Source organism: Diadema antillarum, unplaced genomic scaffold (assembly GCF_040938485.1).
Source record: "Diadema antillarum isolate AM-2024a unplaced genomic scaffold, OU_Dant_1.0 scf00000010, whole genome shotgun sequence".
NCBI classification, from domain to species: Eukaryota; Metazoa; Echinodermata; class Echinoidea; order Diadematoida; family Diadematidae; genus Diadema; species Diadema antillarum.
This window is the reverse complement of record NW_027270899.1, coordinates 2,287,083-2,310,596: the sequence shown is the minus strand read 5'-3', so window position 1 is coordinate 2,310,596 and position 23,514 is coordinate 2,287,083. Positions and strand designations below refer to the sequence as shown.

At 41.1% G+C, this 23,514-nt stretch overlaps 2 protein-coding genes across 2 annotated transcripts; one reads left to right on the top strand and one right to left on the bottom strand.

The window, feature by feature from the left end:
- The first annotated feature begins 404 nt into the window (after window positions 1-404).
- LOC139720205 (uncharacterized) lies at window positions 405-1,795 on the top strand. Its single transcript, XM_071631570.1, has one exon. It carries the CDS (start codon window positions 419-421, stop codon window positions 1,793-1,795), a length of 1,377 nt encoding a protein of 458 aa, XP_071487671.1. The 5' UTR covers window positions 405-418.
- Window positions 1,796-8,999: 7,204 nt separating this feature from the next.
- Window positions 9,000-23,385, bottom strand: LOC139720046 (nucleoporin NDC1-like). The gene is made up of 14 exons (XM_071631423.1): window positions 23,261-23,385; window positions 21,658-21,778; window positions 20,944-21,045; window positions 19,117-19,346; window positions 18,534-18,599; window positions 18,215-18,323; window positions 17,422-17,600; window positions 16,747-16,921; window positions 15,592-15,786; window positions 14,907-15,182; window positions 14,342-14,512; window positions 13,009-13,109; window positions 9,888-10,060; window positions 9,000-9,063 (listed from the first exon to the last, which is right to left on the bottom strand). Exons 1-14 carry the CDS (start codon window positions 23,291-23,293, stop codon window positions 9,000-9,002), a joined length of 1,995 nt encoding a protein of 664 aa, XP_071487524.1. The 5' UTR covers window positions 23,294-23,385.
- Window positions 23,386-23,514: the final 129 nt, after the last annotated feature.

Here is a 23,514-nt window from a genome sequence, read left to right as displayed (position 1 = left end):
GTGATATGTTCCACAGTTCCCATGTCTGTCTAGTTAAAGTTCTTAAAATATTTGACGCTGGAAGGAAGTACAAAAAAGAATGCAAATGCACATGCAACACACCTCCCACGATGGCCCGGCATATGGGGTCCTACATATGATTTGATGTATCAAAATTGATTTCATGATTTGGCAGATTTTAGGAACAAATTGCCCATTTTTTTTTAAGGAGGCCCTATTTGTAATGACTCTGGCATTGTATTTTTATTTTGCAGGCACAGGGTGCAGATGATCAGCGATATGCATGCTTTGTCGTGAATGGCTTTGGTGTTTAGTGGTGCATGCACACTGGAGTATTCTCTAGCCCACTAATTTGAGAAACATCGCATAGAATTGACACATTTGTGCCTCATGCAGAGAAACCAGCTCTAGAGAAAAAATGGATTCTAAGACCAGTGCTGAGGAGACAGAGCAGTGTTGTTCTGTTCCCACGAGCCATGTCGAGCATGAGACAACTGATCGCATGGCCTATGAAGAGGAGCTAGAGGGCAAGGTGTATGCCCTGGTCGAGGAAAGTAAGTACAAGGTGCTATGTGTTGACAGCAATATCCAAATTGTGGAAAAGAAGCGGCAAGAAATTGCCTTGGCCATGGAGAAACTGAAAGCAGATGTTAGACAAGCCTGTGGTCCTCGGCAGCTCAGAGATCTGGAATGTGCATTGTTGTATGACATCGAGACCCTACATTCAGGATACAATAGGGAGCTCGATAGACTTAAGCAACGAGATCAGCAAAAGATAAAGAAAATCAACAGATTATTGAAAGATGTGGATACAGATGAGTTAAAAAGTTTACAGGGAGAGAACTTGGCTGCTCACGAGTCGCTGTGCTCTGAGCTCGACAAGCTTCTGGAGGAAGAAATCGATGATGGTCCAGCAGCGGAAGTTAAGGAGAGGGCTTGTCGCAAGCAAGTCGCTCCTGTCGGTCAAAATGTCTTTGCGCTGGTCAACATTCCCATCTTTGCATTTCATGTCTTGAAGGAAGTTTCACTGAGAGGAGATTCCTCGGCAATGACAGCACTGTCAGAAGATAGTGTAGCACTTGGATACATGAGCATGAACACCGAGGGAATAGATTTGATTGATTCCAGTGGTAGCATTCTTCCTTTGCAGTATATACCTCAACAGTGCTACCCAGATATTTCTTTCCTGTCAAATGGAACAGCGCTGTTGTCGTGCTCAAATCTCACCGACATCCGCGCCTATAGTCCTAATGGATTCGAAGTGTTCACCATCACGTGCCCCACCAAGAATAACTGCCTAAAGTTTGGCATAACTTCTTCAGATGAAATCCTCGTGGCAAATGGAACGGAGCAAGTCTACGTCTATGAACCGACATCTGGGAAACTAGCACAAACCGTGGCAACAACAGAAAGGAGACCAGAGCTGGCGTTTCCAACCAAGTCCGGAGTGATTGTCACAGCTTCCTACTGGCCGAGTATAGTGACCGTCTTTGACTGTGATGGTCAGAGGGGGAACAGCATTTCAGGGAGTCTTGGTGAAGAGCTGTTTATCGCTGTGGATGAGGACGACAGGATTTACATCCTCACAATCCTTTGGATTCCTCGAATAGCTGAATGCAGATACAAACTCTCTCGTTACCGACTGGATGGACTGGATCTGAAGGAAACTGCACAGTTTGCCGGAGAAGGACTTTCGCTTAAAAGTAGCTTTTGTTACCTGACCTGTCTTTCTCGTGAAAGACTGGCACTAGCATGTGGGCAGGCACTTTACTTCATCCAAATCCCTCCACCGTAATTACAGAGAATTTATTTCTTTGAAAAGTAGATTTACTTACCACAAGATATTCTTCTTTCTTCCTCGTACATGTACTAATATTGTACAGCTATTATTGTATGATTCATGTGACTGAAATGTATGCTACCACTCTAGACAGTACTCTTTGTAACTCAAATGCAAACATGTGTACAATACTCTAGCTCTATCCCAAGGAATTTGTTTTGCAAATGTGTTAGAAGAAGCAGATTATTGTTACCCATTCTAGTGCATTGCGGTGTTAAGAATCTGGACAAAATTCAATACATGTATTATGTGAAGACAGGCGTAAGAACATTTAATTCACCAATATTACAGAATCTCTGTATGAAAGTTCATTTTACTGTTTTTTCTGAAATGTTGATCTTAAACTGTATTCAAATCAATGTAGCGATTGCTAACCTCTTGCCAAACTGATATTTCTTGATAACATACTCCATTGTCGGTTCTGTATATACATAATGTATTTCACAACAGTGTTTTGGTGCTTACATGCCTTAAGTGATGTAGCAATAATTCAAGCATACAAAATGAAATTCATTTATCTGGATGGACCAAAATTAGCAGGGATCCATGAATGTTCATGAATATAAAGCACTTTGAAGATATCTGGAAGAGTGGTCTATTCTGGCCAAAAGTTAAAGGTACAATGCATGAAAACAAAGTGAAGCTTGATATTAAAAATATGTATTTTTTTTCTGCATTTGATAATCACTTGTATTTGGTGCACACCAAACAAGAACAAAAACAAATGTCTCTATATATTTTACATTCAATTGTGTCAAGATTAGTTACTTCAACACGTCAATTAGATGTTAGATTCTGACCAAGAGTGAATTAGTATCCCATATAACCATCCTAATATTTGTTCTATATTATAGGGAACATTCAAATAAGAAGACCCCACAGACAACTGTTGATTGAAACAGCATTCTACATGTACATTTCTTCTCTTTTTAGCTCACCTGAGCCAAAGGCTCAAGTGAGCTATTGCGATCGCCCTTCGTCCGTCGTGCGTCGTGCGTCGTGCGTCGTGCGTCGTCCGTCGTCCGTCGTCCGTCGTCCGTCGTGCGTCGTCCGTCGTGCGTCGTGCGTAAACTTTTTACATTTTCATCTTCTTCTTGAAAACCCCAAGACCGATTTTCATCAAACTTGGCAGGTAGCATCCCTAGGGGGTTAGGAACTCAATTTGTTAAAATGGGCACCATGCCCCACCCAGGGGGCCCCCAGGGGGGCCCAAACCCCCCAAAATTAAGGAATCTGTAAAAATCTTCTTCTCTAGAACCAGAAGTGATAGAGCTAAGTTAATACTATGAGTTAGTACATTGATGACTGTAGTTTCAAGTTTGTTCATGGCAGAATCAGGGGTGCCCCCCTTGGGACCCAGGGGAGGGGGGGTGGGGAAGGGTTCTAATGGGGCCTAAATTGTACATTTTCATCTTCTTCTTGAGAACCCCATGACCCATTTTCACCAAACTTGGCAGGTAGCATCCCTAGGGGGTTAGGAACTCAATTTGTTAAAATGGGCACCATGCCCCACCTAGGGGGCCCCCAGGGGGCCCAAACCCCCCAAAATTAAGGAATCCGCAAAAATCTTCTTCTCTAGAACCAGAAGTGATAGAGCTAAGTTAATACTATGAGTTAGTACATTGATGACTGTAGTTTCAAGTTTGTTCATGGCAGAATCAGGGGTGCCCCCCTTGGGACCCAGGGGAGGGGGTGAGGAGGGGTCCTAATGGGGCCTAAATTGTACATTTTTATCTTATTCTTGAAAACCCCATGACCCATTTTCACCAAACTTGGCAGGTAGCATCCCTAGGGGGTTAGGATCTCAATTTGTTAAAATGGGCACCATGCCCAACCCAGGGGGCCCCCAGGGGTCCCAAACCCCCCAAATGAAGGAATCTTTATAAATCTTCTCTAGAATCAGAAGTTATAGAGCTGAGATAATATTATGAGTGAGTACATTAATGACTGTAGTTTGAAGTTTGTTCATAGGAGATCCAGGGGTGCCCCTCTTGGGTGGGGGGGGGGGGGGGGGGGGGGGGTGGTTGGAAGGGTCCAAATGGGGGGCCTGAATTGTACATTTTCATCTTCTTCCTGAAAACCTCATGATGGATTTTTGTCAAACTTGGCAGGTAGCATCCCTAGGGGGTCAGGATCTCAATTTATCAAAATGGGCACCATGCCCCACCCAGAGGGCCCCAGGGGGCCCCAATCCCCCCAAATTAAGGAATCTTTAAAAAATTGGGCCCTTATTGTACATTTTCATCTTCTACTTGAGAATGCCTGGTCAAATTTTAATTTAGATTAGTGACTGCGTGAAAGGTGAACTTGCGATACTCAGGTGAGCGCTAGACCCGCGGGTCTCTTGTTTTACTCACTCTCTGTTTGTGTTTTAGTTAAGGATGTGGCACCAGACAGCCCAATACATTTTTGGAAATGGAAATGAACTCCCCCAAATTTCCTGAGAATGACTTTATTGTGTGCTAACATTCAAATTGCCCTGGTATGGTCTGGTAGTCCAGCCATGTTTTTTCAAAATTTTGCTTTGACCATTCACTCAGCAAGCACAAATGCCAACAGAGATTTTAACAACAATAACAACAACAACAAGAACAAGAACATAAAAACAACAGCAACAACAAAGAAGAACTAAAACTGTCAGCAAACTCTGTGGAGGTTAAAGAAGACTTCAATAATTCAGTGAGATCCTTGTTACTAAAATCTTCTGACAGTTACAGTCTTTTACTTTGAATCTAGTGTTACATCATAAGTGACTTTTGATGATGTACTAGAAATACAAAAACCAGTCAGGCCACGTCACCCAACAGCAATAATTTGATTACTGCAGCACAACCATTCAACTGCATATTATTCATATGAAGCAGTACTGAAATGTATTTACTTTCTTGCCATATGATATCTGAAACCAATTTTCTGAAATTTCTTTGTGGTACTCTGAAATGTAATTTTTGTCTGTTTTGCTGTGCCTACGTGGTGGAGAGTCGCAGTCTGTTCATTCGTGTGCAGGGTAGTAAAATTAATACAAATGCATGACGAGGTTGTGTTGACACATTCTTGGATATCCACCTCTTCATATGCAGCATAAGTAGATGCAGAATTTAGAGTGAAAATAAATTTGTTATTTATGGTAGGGGTCTCATTTGGGAAAGGAGCAACTGTTTTGAATTCCGTTAATCCATTTATATGCTGTTATCACTGCCTTTAATATTTGTACTGAACTAAGTGTGAAGTTTGTTATGAATACAAATTGATACATACTGGTACATCATTTTATGATCATCTCTCATAATGCATTAAATTTCTTTTTCAGCTGTGTACAGGATACTTTAGATGTCGTGGATCTGGAGTTGTTATGTCATTTCAAAGCACTTGATAACTTTACATGATGAAACAGAGCAAAATGGAGAGAAACCAAGAAAGTAAGCAGTAAAAAAAAAAAAAATATTTAGGAATGATTTAGATTTGTATGTCCATCCCAAATGTTATGATCCATTGCTTATAACTGCAGCTGGACAAAAATGTGTCCTATAATACAATATTGTACACCCATGGAATGAAAGAAATGGAGGGAAATTAGGAACAAGATAAAACATGCGTAGCAACTCACTGGGTATTTCAGGATAAGTGGGATAAGCCTAGGGGAAAAAGAAGAAACAACAAAATCAACAGCAACAAGATTACCACCATAGAATGACAAAACTTACCCCTAAGGGAAATATTTTATATTTGCTATATATGTGTCTATCATGAAGTGAGTCATACATTAAAAATATAAGATGTACATGTATGTGTGTATGTGTGTGTCTGCATCAATTACACACACAAACACAAACACATATTTACATGTAGATATCATCTGAGCTATTCAGCAAAACATACACACAACACACAAATTCCGCCGTCTCATTCACTTGCTCTTTTCTCCTTTCATCTCCTTCGCTAGTACATAGAAATAAATTTACCTTTCTCTGGACAGGCCTTCATCATCCACTTTTAATGACTGCTTCTCACACTGTACTGGCTTTACGGATCTAAATTTGTTTGATGAGGGTAAGTTTACTCCAAACTCCAACTCTAGCCTCCCATACATGTGTCTTAAAGAGCCACATAGTCAAGAATCGCAGTATCAAAGCTTATTGTCACAGGATTTAGTGATAGAGCTGTAAGTGCATTGCGTATTTGGGTGAGTGCCCTGCATAATCTTTTTTGACACATAGTACTCGAATAATCAATATCAGGTTTCTTTTGTTATGATCTGAGGGTTGCCAAGACCATTCTCACGATTTGGAGGATAGTTGGAGGAGATGGACAAAGGGAAGGATGGTGATTTTTGATGACAAGAGATAAGGAGTTACACATTGACAATACATGGATCTAATTGTGAAAAAAAAAGAAAGAATCGATACACAAAATGAACAAAAAGCATTCATGAATACAAACTACATTTGTTAAGGGGCATCTGTTGTCATGCATCTCATTTTCATTACAGGCCAGATCAGTAACAGTTCACAACAGTCAAAGATCTGATGAAGTAGTAATATTGCACAGGGTAATGTATCTATGTGATTTGTTTTATTTTTCTCTTCAAATGCATCACTTAAAGAAGGCGATCCCATTCTGGCACCTATGCAAGTAGATGCATAGTTGTATATAGGTGTGTGAGTGTGCATGTGTATACTGAATGTATGTTTGTATGTATGTATATGTACATATATGTGTGTGTGTGTGTGTGTGTATGCATGTATGTATGTATGTAAAGTGAATATTTACTTTCTTTTAGCCATGCCAAAGAGACAGACAGTAATGGCAGCATATAAAACACATTTCTCACCAGGTGTGATGTCATGATTTCTTTAAATGCACACACACAAAAAACAGCAACAAAAACATCCAAACAAAAAAGAGAAACAAACAAAAATTATGTTTGCAAGTACAGTATTTAGGTTTTTTTTAATCGAAGTTTTATTACACAAAGAGCAGCAACATCTGCAGTCAATGTTGAACCTTTTTTTCTTCCTTGAACACATGACAATTTACCAGTATGCTGTAAGATTTGAGCGATATGAAGTGAACAGATAAAATAAATGCACATCAACATGAGGCCTGTGAATAAATCCATCTTTGATCTTAATGGTCTCATGTTTAATGGTGCCATCGTGGCCTTATGATCTCTCAACAGGCTTGTCTTTATTGAAGTTATACCTACATCTTATTCTAACTTTATAATTCACATACTGGTAAATGTAACACATACAAAACATTGGCTCACTTTGTAAACCACAATGAACATGATAGCAACAGCAAAGCAGTAATACATCTGAAAACAATTTATACTATGATGATGAAGATTAAGAAAAAATCCCAGGCACTGACTGTTTGAAGAATCACCTTACTATAATCTAGTGATGTCTGACTAAATTACAATATACAGTGGCTTCTGCTCGCATTACACGCAATAACATTATCACTGTGGCATCAATTGGTTGTTCTGTAAAGAAAACAGAGACTCCAACTCGCCTGCTTTCGACGGGAGATCTCCCACCGAAAAATCTCCCTTTCTCCCGCTTGAGATTAGATTTCTCCCGCTTGTATGGTTTTGTAGATGTAAATTAATTTCATATGCATGCATGAATAGTATCTGCATATGATATATGAAATGAAGTTTTATTAAGCCAAAATATATGATTTGAATCATTGAATCACTACATAGTGACTATGTAGTGATTCAATGAATTAGTGCCATAGTATGTTGAAAAATAAACTTGAGATAGCACAAGAAAGCATCAAAAACCCTATTGACCCAAGGGACTTTGCGCACATCAAGTTGGAGTCTTCAGTTTGCTAGGGGTTCAGGTGGGAGAATCTCCAGATTAGAAGGTGCTTGGGGTAGGAGTCTCTGAGAAAATGCAAAATTACCGTACACACTGCAATATTTTACGAGCGCAATATTTTGAATTTTACAATAGAGAACCACAAGGGCGATTCTGAAAGAAGTAAAATATCTGTATCTAAGTTGGTGACTTCCCATCTCGGATGGGGGTAAGATACATATTCTTTCCAATACATGTTAAAACCTTGACATGTAGGCTACAGGTCATCTCTAAACACTTGTGATTTGGGGCATATGACTTAGTTTTTAGTTGTGAACTTACCCCTCAAGGAAGGTTTTTGAGGGGAGGCATGAAACATTAAACAAAAAAAGACAAGAAAAAAGAATGGTGAACCTTTCAGCAAAAGACAACTAACATATGGAAGAAAACTGTAACAATGTGAATATTAGTAAATAACCTACAGTGACAATTACTGTCTTGACAACACGCCATAATCCACTTGCTTTTCAAAAGCTCCTCTCAAGTCTCAAGTCTTCTGTTTGAAATATCACATATTTCACACTTTCTGCAATGAATCTGTCAACATGATACAAAACATGATTCAATTCTCAAAAGGGACACTGAACTCCTTGCAACAACAAAACTCATACGTATGTCTCTTTGTCCCAAAATAATAAACGTGCACTCGCACGATCTCACTGGCATAGGTTATCTACAAATGAAAATGGTAGTCTGCTTCTCAGACTGTCTGCATTTCATCTGCAGTGGAGCTGACCAGTCAAGTCTGTCCATCTGAGACCCATTCACACTTGAAATATAAGAGTGCAATGCTATCAGCAGTGATCACACAGACTGCACAAAATTTCTCCTTGTTTATTGACACTTGGTGCCCTGTTACCTCGCCCAACAAGAACAGTCTAGCAAGCCCATGCAAAATTATACCTTGGGCAGCAACATTGATCTCTGCAGTTAAGACCCATTTTAGAACAGCGTGAGTCTTAGAACTGTGTATGAGAGCTGTCTCGGAAGCACACTGTGCTGAAAGACCACCTGTACAAGTAGGTCGAGAGAAGTCTTCAGCTGATTTAAAAACATGTCCGCACATTCTCGTAAGACTGCACATATTACTGGGGGTGGATCTACCAAGAGCACTTTCACATTGTCCAATGCAGTCAGACACACTGAAAGTGAGAGCATGCCTCCACAAACAAAATCTCAGCACCAACAAAAACATTCAACGATAGAAGTGATGCGCAAAATTCTTAAGGTTTACTGTCATGTCAAACACGTCCTCCTTGCCTGGCAGGTTAGGGTGATGTCCTCTGGTATCATAATTTGTACTCCATCAGCTCTGTGAGTTGCTTCCGGTACTCTGGGGCAAGAGGTACACTCCTGTGAGGTGGAAGAGGAATGAAGAAAAATCTCGTTGTTCACCCTCTATGTGATGAACACATCAGGATAATTACCCCAGGCCTCCCTCCGGACAATTACCCCCAGCCAAATACAGGTTAGTGATACGGTTAGAGTAACGATTAGGGTTAGGGTTAGGTTTAGGGTTAGATTTTGGCTTAGGGTTAGGATCAGGGTCATGATTAGGATTAGGGATTAGGGTCAGGGGGAGGGTCTGGGGAAATTGTCCAGAAGGTAATTGTCTTAGAGTCATGCTGACACTTAGCTGCAGCATGCCATGTTTTTTGATCAGCTGTGTTCCAGTAATTCCTTCAAACTTAATTGTGATTTAGCAAGCCCACTCAGGCATATCAATTTGCCTCAGTCCAACAGAAAGGCCATGGTGACAAATAGGATCTAAGGGGATTAGGTAATCTCTATTCACTGGCAGCTACTTTTCACAAATCTGTGGCAATCAGCAAAGCGAGCACTCCGGCGGACATGCCAGTCAGCATAAAGCACAGTAAGGGTTAAGAGGTTAGAGGTCATAATATATTGATAGACCGATAGATGTCATGCCTTACGCGATGTGTAAAGACATACAAAGCACAATCATTTCCCTCCTGGTACACTTTCAAACATGACAGCCTTGAACGACCAGTCTTATTTTTTTTTTTAACCAACCCTGGATAACCCAATTCCTGGACAATACGACCTGAGCCCTGGACAGCTCGGCTAGGTCATATTGTCCAGGGTTGGGTTATCCTGGGGTTGCGTTGTCCAGCAGGCCAGTGGCAATGTTAGTGTGTCGGGGCAAAGCTACGCACTTTATGTGATAGCCAAACGTTGAGGTGATCCTATGCAGAGAGGTCTTGACAGTCGTCCGCAGGTCGTTGCGCAGCTGGTCATCAGGGTGGGCAGGGCCAATTCTGGTGACCTTCAGCTCACGTGGCTCCCGTGACGTCAAGGGAGTTGGCAATTTGAAGAGTTTTTCCAACGCCTGAAAGGTTGGAAAGAAAGAAGAGTTTCTTCTAATTCTCGCTATCGCCAATGACGTAAAAAGTACCCGGATGTGGTTTTTTCGTCAAGATTTAGTGCACTTGGTAGCAAGGGCACTTCCGGCGCGGGGCATAATTTGCACAACCCTAGCGTGCGCGTACGTGTACCTTACCTATAGCGCAGCGCCGACCACGGATACTAGTACAGTAGGCCGCTGTAAAATACCGCCCGAGCCAGCGAGTGGCCAGGCCTGTCATACTCGTACACTGTAGTCCCCGCCGGCGGCCGGCCTTGCATTAATAGTATACAAATATTGACTGCTCATGAGGATGATGGTGGAAATTATCATTCCCGAGGTGCTTTTCATACCGACCCTTCTATCACCCCGAGGCGTTAGCCGAGGGGTGATGGAAGGGTCGGTATGAAAAGCACCGAGGGAGTGATAATTTCCACCACCATCCGAATACAGAGCAGTTAATATCTGTTTTATATACCTCATCGTTTACTAAGACTTAACCAAGATCTAGGGCTAGGCAAATAAGAAGTAAATTCTAACTGTTAGGCCTAAACGTTAGCCCTAAAATCAGGCCACAGACTGCGCTTGTTGGCATGGTTTTCGTGCATTTCGTACTACCCAATACGCACGGTACATTGTACTCACTCACAGTCACACGGCCTTCGGCGAGCTCCTGCATAAAATCTTGGCAGAAGATTACAGTATACATCCAGTTTCCCGTCGCTCGTGTTTTTAATTCGATATTTTCAACATGCTGAGATTTGTCTCTGCTTCGGGATCCTAAGAAATTCTAATTGCAAAGTGTACGATCTTTGATCCAGCTCACTTCAAATCACGGAGGAGCGCTCGATCACCATGCCACGTAAACGTATGCCTGCCGTGCGCGCGCTAGTGCGATGATTTTGCATGTGTTTAAATACGATGCGCGTAGTGAACGTCCTTAGTGGGTGGGTGGAGGGGTTGCGGACACCGCGCGCGAAGTCTAGTGTGCTTGTTATGTGTACAAAAGTCGCGGAGGGTTTACGAATTCTATCACGAGGGTTTTGCCTTTCTATCACGAGGGGTTTGCCTTTCTATCACGAGGGTTTTGCCTTTCTATCACTTACATGAAAACCCTAAGGCAAGATAGACGGGACTACACCTTGTCACGTGATATACTTTTGACCAATGAGTGATACGAATCTCACTTATGAGGTATATAACATGCACCACTGCACGCAGCGCATAAGCTAACACATACCGGTACAGCGTACTGCTTGATCATGCGATCGATGTGCACATCACAGATCAGTCATCTCTGCATACGCGGAAAATATGCTGGAAAATATTCACCCACCTGGATATACAGTATATCGTCATGGAATGCCCATCTTTTTTCTTTGTTTGTTCTCTGTCGAAATGTCGCGAACACAATCGGGAACGAACAGTGATCTCGAACTTATCCTGTCTCCGAAGCAATTTCTTCCAAGTAAGTACGTACAATGTACGTAGGCACTAGGCCTACTACCTAGTGCTACTACCACTACTAGTAAGTCGCGCGTGCACGTATACTGCGCTGTGGAGTCACCCGCAAACTTCACCCACGCTGCCACGTCACGTCTCGCATGCCAGTAAGGGTCCTATTTCTGCAGATTTTTTTCATTTATTGTCGTGCGGACAACACATGGCAGCTTCGCAGCAACAACCAATAGTTGTATTAACGGCAATTTCTTAAGAATGGAGAAATTTCAAATCATATTAAAGCTGTAATTCAAATTGAGAAAACCGGAAGTACACGTAGAATACAGTCGGTTGTGTGTGTAAATAGCATTTGTCACGTATCACGCGCGTACGAACGGAAGTGACTTTGCTACCGGACTATCCCATAATGCACCGTAAATGACGCTTAAATCAACATCCGGGTACTTTTTACGTCATTGGCGATAGCGAGAATTACATCCCAGTGCTACAGTCGGGACACATATACTAGTACATCAATGATGCAAGAATTTATTTAAAATGTATTTTACAGGAAATGTGTGCATTGGATATCTTTTGAATTTCTGAAAAACAAAGGTAAAGCTGAGTAGCGTTTAGGCAAAAAGAAGTTGAAAATCTAAAAATAGTTCAACTATGAAAGTCAGTGCAGGTTTACAACATGACGGGGCAATAAAAGATGAATATTTACCAATGACTCACTTTGGGTTCCTATTACCATAACTTACAATGTACATTAAGATAATTTTTGCTATGCAATGTTGTCAAGGTATTTAGTTGTGAATAATGTCTGTGAAAGCTGAGCATGCTCACAACGCATACAGGCACATACCCTCATGTTAATGAGATGCGAGAACGTCATGGTTCTCATCATACAGACACAATATCACAATCTAGCCAGTTATAATGCCTTGGGCACAATGGTTGGAGGGTCTCTGGAGTAATACTACTGCGATGAAGCTGCTTCCCATAAATAGGACAGTGTAGACTCTCCAGCTTCAGACAGACACCTTGACGTCTTTCCTCTGCTGTTTACATACTGTAAAACGAGAAATGTTGGCGTGCATTTTAATTTCGCGAATTTCGTGAGCGCCAAGATTCGCGAAATTAAAATGCACGCGAAATTTCTTATCTACATTATATGCATTGAACGCAAGAGGCAATTCGCGAAAATTTCTTGCCGCGAAAAAGGCCGTCGGCTCCAATTCGCGAAAATTTCGTGCCGCGAATATTTCATGTTTTACAGTAATAGCAAGCTTTAGATTTGCGACGCGAACGCTGAGACTATGCTAATTTGGCCAAATCTGATGTTCTGCACATGTGCCACACAGCTGTTTCTGTTGTTCAACCCAGGGAGTCTTCATCGTCTTGGCGTTTGTGTCACAGATGTAACGTTCACTATTATTACACTTCTGTGCATGAGCCAGAGGACTATCTTGCAATATATAGAAACTTACATTATGCAAAGCAAGCATTTCAGCAAGAATATCTGGTAGAGATGACTGGACAACTCCAAAGGAATCCTCCAGATAGGAGGCAGCCACTAGAGAAGACAATGCTGGTATTGACAAGGATGAAGAAGGAAAATGATAATCAGTCATTAATCATGCCCTATTTCAGCTCTACAAATATGATTCACATGCAAGTCATGCTCGTTTATCTTTTATCCTGCTCATGTACATAGTGTCATAAACACATGTGAGCTGTCATATTGTATGCTATGAATCTTAAAACACTGTTAAAATAAGGAACATGAAATAAACTTTTATTCAAGTGGTGTAAGTACAAAATCAAAGACAACTCTATGTCAAATCACAAAAGAAACACACATTAGCAATTTATCAGAAGTATGAAAGTTGTTTGAAGAATTCGTCTTGCGTTTCAGTCCACAGTTCAGACTGAATCTCCTTTGCAAACATGTGCTGATGAGTTTGAACAGTGACTGTGCACTTGAAATGCATTTCAAATTCATGAATTTCTTCCGTCGAGATGTTTTCATTGCAACTGATTGACAAATTGCCCTACATCGACGTAAATAAGCACTGAATTGATCAATGTTTTAGTAGTAGCCATGATAGTGGAGATGACGCCTGTCCGGTGATCAGGAGGTCGCAGGTTCGAATCCTGCTCAAGTATGTATGCCCATGATTTTTTATCATGGCTACTACTAAAACACTGATCAATTCAGTGCTTATTTACGTCGATGTAGGGCAATTTGTCAATCAGTTGCAATGAAAACATCTCGACGGAAGAAATTCATGAATTTGATTAACAAAGCAGTACCCGCTGCATGCTATAAGGATTAGAACCAACACTTGCTTTCGGGCGAAAGCTCGGTGGTCTAGTGGAGATGACACCTGTCCGGTGATCAGGAGGTCGTAGGTTCGAATCCTGCTTGAGTATGTACGGCCATGATTTTTTATCATGGCTACTACTAAAACACTGATCAATTCAGTGCTTATTTACTTCGATGTAGGGCAATTTGTCAATAAGTTGCAATGAAAACATCTTGACGGAAGAAATTCATGAATTTGAATAACAAAGCAGTACCCGCTGCATGCTATAAGGATTAGAACCAACACTTGCTTTCGGGCGAAAGCTCGGTGGTCTAGTGGAGATGACGCCTGTCTGGTGATTAGGAGGTCGTAGGTTCGAATCCTGCTCGAGTATGTACGCCCATGATTTTTTATCATGGCTACTACTAAAACACTGATCAATTCAGTGCTTATTTACATCGATGTAGGGCAATTTGTCAATCAGTTGCAATGAAATCATTTGTCCACCACATACCCTCCAAGGCCCAGATATGCAGCTGAGCATCAGTAAAGAGAGCACGACCGTCTGCCTCGGGGAATGGATCCACGAAGTAGCAGAATAGGACCAGCTGTCGTAGGACTGTTGGGCGGGGCAGGAGCAGGAGGCGGTGGCGGGGCGGGTAGGGGGCACTGTTTACTGGATCAGCTGTTACAAAATCACAATGATTATGAGGGATTGGGGGTCAGTTGCAAACAGGTCAACAGTGATCAAAATTTGATAGAATAGTTTTGGAAACTTTGAACATGTACAACATGCATAAAAATCCCAACAAAGGATGCAGAGCGCACACGTTCAAATACCACTGTAATGGACATAAAACCAACGCATGTCCGTTGTCCTCAATTTCCACAAAAAGCTCCTAAATTTCAAAAAAACTTCACAAAAATCTCCTTACAGTGTGTCGAACTCGCATATAAGCTCTATCAGTACAACTGGTAACTACACTCCATGCGATGTCAATGAAATTTAATGTCAGTGATCCCCCAGATGGGTTAATCAAAGCACACTACAGAGTGCAAAGAGGCGTCCAGGCTTGAACCTCTGTTGCCCCTACCTCTTTGGGTGTCTCGTATCGGCTTTCTTGATGTGACGAGAGGAGTGTAGCTGTGATTTGCAGGAGGGTCCACCAGCACGCTGTCCTGGCCTGGTGTTACTGGGGCTTGGCTCCAGCTAGGGGTTGCTGGTGAGTAGGGGGTACCACACCCTTGTGAGTAGCCCCCCTGGACGGGTGTGGTCATGCTGGTGGTGGAGAGGTTGGTGATTCTCTGGCGGGGCTCATGTGGGGTGGTGGCTGTGTAGTATGAACTACTGGAACCTACAGCAGCACAGATATTGAGTGAAACATATAACAGAGGGTCTCTATGAAATGATAAACTAACACATTTACACTGAGTGTATTCAAAAGTGTATTCTTTCAGTACACTAAAACATTCATTTCCATTTACCCGCCTCAATACAAGAACCTTGCTAAAAAAGGCACCTGATTATTAAAAGTTGTGCCAAAATATCTTCAGACTCATCAGCTAGGTGAGGTAAAGATGGATGAAATTGTTCTCCACTAGAAGTACAATAGGTCATGCTACTGAAACAATTTCTATTCTTGGGATGACAAACTTACATTCAATGTATCACCATTGCAGAAATGTATTGGAGCTCATTAAAAGCAATACAAGGTGAATGATGTCTGAAGAATACAAACATACATGTATTTCCTTAAATATTACAGAGTAGTGATTTGTCTCTCTCACCCCTCTGCTTCAAGCTACCACTACGCTTCCTCTTTTCTTCAGCCAACATCCGCTTCTCCTTGGCGAGTCCGTTTGCTGCCCTCTCTTGGTGGATGAGCAGACGGTCAGTGAGGGAGGAAAGCAGGTCCAGACACTCCATGCTGATCCTGTTCCAGTTGTGAGGATGGCCACCTGTGGTCAATCATCGGTCAAAGCATGGTGACACACTTGAAATCCCAGTATATGGCATTACATGTACTAGTCATCTACAGGTCACTGAACTTATCTGCGACAAAATAGTCAGGTCTCAATGTACATCAAAGGCAGCAGTCTTGGGGAAATACAATTTCTGGTACTATAGTCACACATTGGAATGTCCATTGGCATGGTTGGTGGTGCCACCTCCCAATACGTCGCAAAGACATCTAAACATGGCATGAAAGCCAACCCAAGTGCCAACACCACCACAAGTAAACTATAACGATACTCACTTAATGGCCATTTGTAATACTTTCCATAAATATCAACTCTTGTTTTCTTTCACTGACCATGAAATGTCTTGAGCATCTACAAAAATTATTACAGATATTTTTGAGGAACATTCTGACTACTAATTGCAGAATGCATTCAGTGTGTGAACAAAAAAGTTTGAACATATTTGCAATATAGGGCTGCACACTAACTCATTTTCTCTACTGGTCCAACCTGTCTGTCGGATCAGTAGGTACCCAGAGTTTCAATTTTTTACAGGTCAATTCCTGAAAAGGTTACTGGTCCGACAGTGGGTTTGACTGGACAGGGACCGTAAGACCAATGCCAGAGTGCAGCGTTGCATATTAGAATGATATCCTATAACATCTATGGACGCAAAATGAAAGATGCTTGGAAGGCTCAAAAGGGAAAAGGGCTTGCAGTCCGGATAACTTGACCCTAGCTCGCCCACATTAAGAGCCTGGATGATAGACTAGCACCTAGTCAAAAGAATACCACTGTACCCCTTAGCTACAAAGCATTATAGTCTTACTGTCTCCTCTAGCCCAAAGCACACAAAACTTTTGCCTCCCCTGCCCTGCAGCTTGGATAAGAGACTAGTGGCAAATATCAATACCTCTGTTCTCCCTGGTAACAGAGCACACTTGAGTCTAGCCTCACCTGGCTGGCTGAGAGAGAAGATCTGCTTCCTCCTCACAGGAGAGTGCTCTGCCAGAAGGCTGAGATCCTGGTAGGCGAGGTGCTGGACCAGGGGAATCCCCCGCTGGCCCAGGGCTCTGTGCAGTGTCATCTCTTGGTTCATGTTGAATGCTGCTTCTATGGGAAACTCGAAGACCTGGGGAAAACAGGTAGGGAAGAAAAGGTATCTCAGATATAGATCCCCAAAAATGTTAATGTTAAATATGTAATTAAATTATTGCTTTATATGAGCTGTAAACAGGAGTGTTCTCATACAAACCTTACAATTATACGTTGAAGTCGTCAAGCTACACTACGGACAAGCTATCGCTTGCAAATTGTGTCCTTTTCATAAGATTTTCATGTGACCATTCAGAGTCCCAATCGTCTGGCGTGAAAACAGCACACAGCACTACCTCTTCAGGTTGTGCTACATTTTGGGAGACTCTAAAGGGGGTGTACTGTTTGTGCCCATTTCATTCGTTTTGTCCCTTTCTCCGTAGTGGAGCATATAGGCTATCAACAACAATCCTCCACTGGACATGATTCTGGGTTGCCCTTTTTGCTTCTTTCCAGGTGATACCCCTCTACATATCTGCCCCGCTACCAATTTATCATAAATAACAAAAATGTTGAAGGGGGGATGGCAAGACTAACCTCAGTATTGAAGACCTTGAAGAGGTAGAGGGCAGACTTCCATGAGTGGGTCAGGAGGGTCCCAAGTAGCCAGGCCTGCCAGAAGAGCCTGATGTCCAGCAGACCTCGTATGGAGTCCACTGGGGTGGGCAACTCATAAAGCCTGAGGTTGGTCAGCAGCCAGGACTTCAAGAGGCAGCCTGTAGGAGGCAGAATGGGAGACAGAGTGAAAAGAATGCTGGAGGCACAACTGGTTCAGCAGCATCACAAGTCAAGAAAGATATTGAGCAAAAAAAAATAATTAAAAAAGAAACTAAAAGAGAAGAGAAGGAATGCAAAGAGAGAGAAAAATGCACATACACACTAGTAGTGAAAAAGGAAATCTACGCACACAAACTGGCCAAACGAAGCAAGATCAAACAATAAAGAGCAATACTTAACCTGGTAGAATGAAACTAAAAAATGAGTTACTTTTTTAATGGCAGGTCCATACTAAATAGTTATAGACAAACACACATACATATGCCTACTTGGGACTACAGCATCTATCACTTTGGCTAATGCCAGTAAGCTAATTGGGTAAGATGCATATTTGTCCAAGACACAACTGATAAAAACGTCACATATTATTAGCACACTATTTTATCTATTCTAAGACTAACACTCTGTCCTCTGCACAGGACAATAAATGCAAGCCAAACCAAAAACACTTTGATGAAAAAAAAAATAGATTGAATTTACTCAAGGTTCAACAGACATTCAAACATCACATCATGTCAGAAGGGAAGTTATTTCTTCAGGGTCAAACACTCACCAAGGAAGTAGAACGTTAGGTAGAAGTAGGCACACAGTCTCAGGGATCCCAGCGCATTGCTGGCAAGGGACGGCAGCAGGTTGGACTTGACTTGGAAGAACTTCATTTGCTACATGGATAGGGAAAAGAAAGTCACAATAAAATCACATATACAGCAAAAAAGCAGACACTTCATATCATAAACATACAATGAAGAACTTTTATTTCACATATCCCGAAGCCATTTGCTCTAACAAGAAAGTGCTTTCTTAATAAAGAATAGCAAAATACATGAAAATGTTTGTAGTAAACCAGAGTTTCATAAAAAGTTCTCACTTACCTGTATGATACTGAATGTCAGCAGATTTGAACGTTGAAGAAAATGAGACACACTATAGACCACTCCCTGTGGAAAAAGATTTTTAAAAAGACATTTGAAATTTGCCTATCTAATAGACTCAAAGCAGTACCTGTGGCAATTCAATTTTGCCTGGCTTGAAAGTCTATTTGGTATCACCTCCATGACAAACATGATGATAAAATGGCACAGGCTTTCAAGGAGGTAACAACTATGGGCAACATCATGGTAAAGGCTGAAAATCAATTTTGCATTACTTTTACAACAGATATGAATAAGGCATGATACAGCATGAGAAATGCTGCTTCCACCTAAAAGACATTGAAATGTCATCATATACCACTCCATTTGATACATATCAACAAGGTGGAACATTTTAATTAGCAAACTATTGGTGTAGATTATACGATAAAGGCTTGAATAACAAACACACATAATATGGTTTTTTTTTCCCAAAAATACTCCAAAGTGCAACCATTATTAACAAAATTTATGAATGTTTCTGATATTTTTATTACAAAAGTGCTAGAGACCAATGCAATAGTAGATATTCCAATCAACTCACCAAATAGGCAGCAAAGAGAACCAGGAACAGGTGACGGTCATTCAAGCACAGTGCTCCCACCTGGTTCTTGCACTCGATAGAGAGGGCCGCATAGCGTCCACCAATCAGCTTGCAGCACGCCCATCCTATCAGCCCGCCTAGGAGGGTGTGGCCTATCGCATGGAGGAGTCGGCCTGGTCGCGTGACGCTCAGGATGATTGACAGCCGGTTCCTGTGGATTTGTGGGATCACTGCGAGGAAACAATCACAATTTTTTTAAACAATATGTGGTTAGCACCCTCAAATCTCCTCATAAGGAGAAGTGATGCTGTAGTCTCTTTATGTTATCAATAATATTCTACGAGGGAGATGGAAAGGGGTAAAACAAAGTATTACACACTTTAAAGACCAGCTAGGGTGCGGAAACATGGGCGGTTCATCTTCATTCACTGCCCACCAGGGTACAATTGAAAACCATAAAAAGTGCCTGTCGAATTTGCACACAGAAACATAAGCTCATCAGTAACAGTCAACTTTGGTCAAGATTCTTTGGCCGTAAGTATAGCAATCAGTGATATAGCTGTACACAATTCCTTTCCTTCTCAAATATAAGGAGCCAGGCCAGCCTTCTCATTCCATGAATCCACATGCTACTGGGTTTTCAAACCATTCATGGTTACCTATGATTATGAATAGTTTGCACAAGAAGATTATGCTAAAGTCTCCAAAATTATGAGGGGGTTGAAATTCTGGACACAATATTCCTTCATCACTGATCTGTTCTAAAACTACTCTACAAACTCTAAATGCACTCTGTTTTTCTTTCTGTAATCACATAACACTAACAGCAAATGCTTTTACATATCATGAGCTAGTACATTTTGCACAGTGTGCATGTGACAAATACATACCGTATGTCCCAAAAAAAATTACAACGGGGCCCTACGCAATGATATCTTTAAAAATATTGCATTAATCTAAATACAAATTCAGGGTGTGAAACTATAACTCATTGCCCACATCTTACAGAAAACCCCATTCGATTTGCTTCAGCGGTCAATGAAAAATGAGGAATTTTGTAGAGGATGTCGGGAATCTCTTTTGTCCAAGTTCTGTCTATTGTTTACACACAAAATCATCGAAGTGCTAAACTTGGAAGAATCAGATTCATGACATGCTTTACTACAATCCCCATTTCTCTGTGACTACCCAACCAAATCGAATGGGGATTTCTGCAAAATAGAGCTAAGATGTTATATTTTAAGACCCTGAAGTAGCATTGAAAAAAATAATCATATTGGATGTTATCGATGAGAAAATCTGATTGTATTTTTTGTTGGACATACTGCAGTATGTCCCTCAAAAATTACAATCAAATTTTCGAATTGATAACGTCCAAAATGATCGACCTGTCTAAGTGCTACTTCGGGGCCTTAAAATATAACATCTTAGCTCTATTTTGCAGAAAACCTCATTCAATTTGGTTAAGCGGTCACAGAGAAATGTAGATTGTTGTAAAGCATGTCATGAGTCTAATTTGTCCAATTTTAGCACTTTAATGCTGTAGCGCGTGAACTTGGACAAAAGAGATTCCCGACATCCTCTACAAAATTCCTCATTTATCTTTGACCACTGAAGCAAATCGAATGGGGTTTTCTGTAATATGTAGGGAATGAGTTATAGTTTCATACCCTGACTTTGTATTTAGATTGATTCACTATTTTTAAAGATATCAAAGCGGGGGGTCCCGTTGTAATTTTTTTGGGGACATATTGTACACTCGCAAAAACTCAAGGGTCAAAAGGGATCTCATAAACTGCATTATTTCAGTTGGTATTCATTACTCACACGAGTATGAGAAAGCATTCAGAATGGACACGATTGCAGCACAGAAAACGATGAAGGTGATGTAGGCAATACCAGACAGAGAAAAGCAAGAGAGAAGACATCCTGTATATTCAGAAAATAAAATACAACAAAATCATACAATATATTACTTCCTTTGAAACTGGAATATATTGCAGGAAAAGTGATGAAATAGCATATTTCTAGAATTTTAAGAAGGAATCATATTCCCTTGTTTGAGACAATGTGTAATGACATATTGCCATTGATATTTTGAGCTAGTTAGTTACGTGGAAGTATATTTTTGATGAAAACATGTAGAAACTCCTATGGAAGAAACCATAACCAGAAGCTTGTAATTCTTATGTGGCTTGATAAATGTAATGACCAACCGATCAGTTTTAGACTGGGCATCAGATGCAAGTTTAAGTACAATTTCATTCCATTTAAGTTTGGAGCACTCTTCACTACAATTATTGCACATTTATGAGAAACAAGCCCACTGAAAAGCTATTGTTTGTGTAAGTGGTAAGATTTTGAAGTCCTAAAGCCATTCATCAAATTTAAAGTCAATTCTCACACATCTATTTCATAAAAGAACTTGTGAGCATACAATAGCTAATCAAAGCAATCCATCATATTTAAATCTCATAATACAGAGGTTGACTGGGATTAGCAATTGATTACTTTTGCAACAGTGAAGGTTGAAAAACTCACCAAGAATCCAACGAGAAGGGTGCAAGAGATCAAGGTGGGTCAGAAGGACATAAAGACTGACCGCTGGTGGCAAGAGCAGCAGTGACCAGGCAACACTGGCCCCAGTCCTCCATCGAAACACCTGACCAAGAAAGAAACCAAAGAAACTGTGTACTGATATTCAATCTTCAAGCCTAATATTGTAATCGTGGAATATTGCTCACTGTGAAATTTCTTGCATCATGATACCAGCACAAAAATAAAAATGTGGAAATATTTTGTACACTATTGATCATGTGAATTCATGCTACAGAGACAAAGTGTTGAGAGTGAACAAAATTAAAAAACACAGATTTGTTAATTGTCAAAGTTGAAAATTTCTTGTCCTTATTTAATACGTCGCTCAAAACAACTCCTTCTTCACTTGCAATCCCAGCATACGCTGCCTGCGCCTGCACAATCTGAAACTGAAGACTACAGTCTAGTGAAGTTTCATTTCATCTAATGAATGCGACTTTTCTTTCAAGTAAAGTTGAATCTGTCATCATGCCCATGGTCATTGTTCATGTTGGCATTACTAGACTATTGCAAATACTTGGGCCATGCCATCTAACCTTGTTAGGATCTTTGTTTCTATGGCATTGGACTACCCTAAATACAACTACAAACAAGAGATTGAAACTAGACACCTATTATTAACTCAATTACATAATTACATAAGCTCAAGTACGTAATCCCAACTGTGACCATAGATGTGTTCAAATTTTCCTTTTTCCCCGCGAGCGGTTTTAGTGTTAGAACCTGGAACCATCTGCCAGGACCTGTGGTCGCGATTACCAGCCCATTCATTGTATGATTGACATTTTACTTTCAGAGACTGAGAGAGGCTGCTCTTCCAGTCCTCCGAGTGATGCATCCTCCTGTTGGGTCACACATGCTCTAGAAAAAAGTCTAAGCAAAGAGGCATGTATTCTACTTGCACTATGCACAGTCACTTTTATTGTACATTTATAGACATAGAAATTTATAGTGACATTTAATCACTATGTCACCTCTCACTGACGCACAACGCTTCTATCATACCGGGATAGTTCCAAGGAGCTCCTGAAAGCCAGAAAGGGATTACTACTTCAGGGTTCAAGGTTCAATTACAAACATGACCCAATGCAATGGCAAATGATTGATGAGATGGCCAGCAATACCAGCGGCAGCAGTGAGCTGTCTCGTGGGTTACATACAATGCCTGTTACCAAGTGTTAATCTTTCTAAATTCTACTATGTTAGACTCTAGGAGAATCGTTAGGTAGCTAGGGCCTACCGGGTAGGGGTAGAATATCTAGAATCTAGATGGAATCTGTAAAGAAATACACAGTCCAATCGAAACTTCGACTGTAAAAGTGTAGACTTTAGAATTTAGGTTAAACTAAAGTCTAGACCCACTCTCTAAATACAGTCAGTAAAATTATGACCGTTTAATAGCTGTATAATGTAACTGTTAGCATGGAGGTAGAAACTACCACCATGCTGTTAGTGTGCCTATCTGTTACAGCGGTCCGGAGCGGATCGGAGGACAAAAATGAATGCATAAATTTACAACGATAAAACCCAGCCACATGATACTTACATCTCTCATATACCAGTTATATCGGATATTCATCCTCAGAATACAGTCTGGGAACAAACAGTCTGAACTTCAAATGTTTGCAGTAACTTTAGTACTTTGCATGGGGATAAACTCCTTGAATATTTACACACTTCGTCGGCACTGTCGAAAGCACGAGCTGGGTCTGTCTACACGGTTTCAAAAGTTCGCGCATGAACGCGAACGGCAGCACACAGAGCGCAGGCTAGGCTAGAGGCAGCCGTAGCCCCACAGCG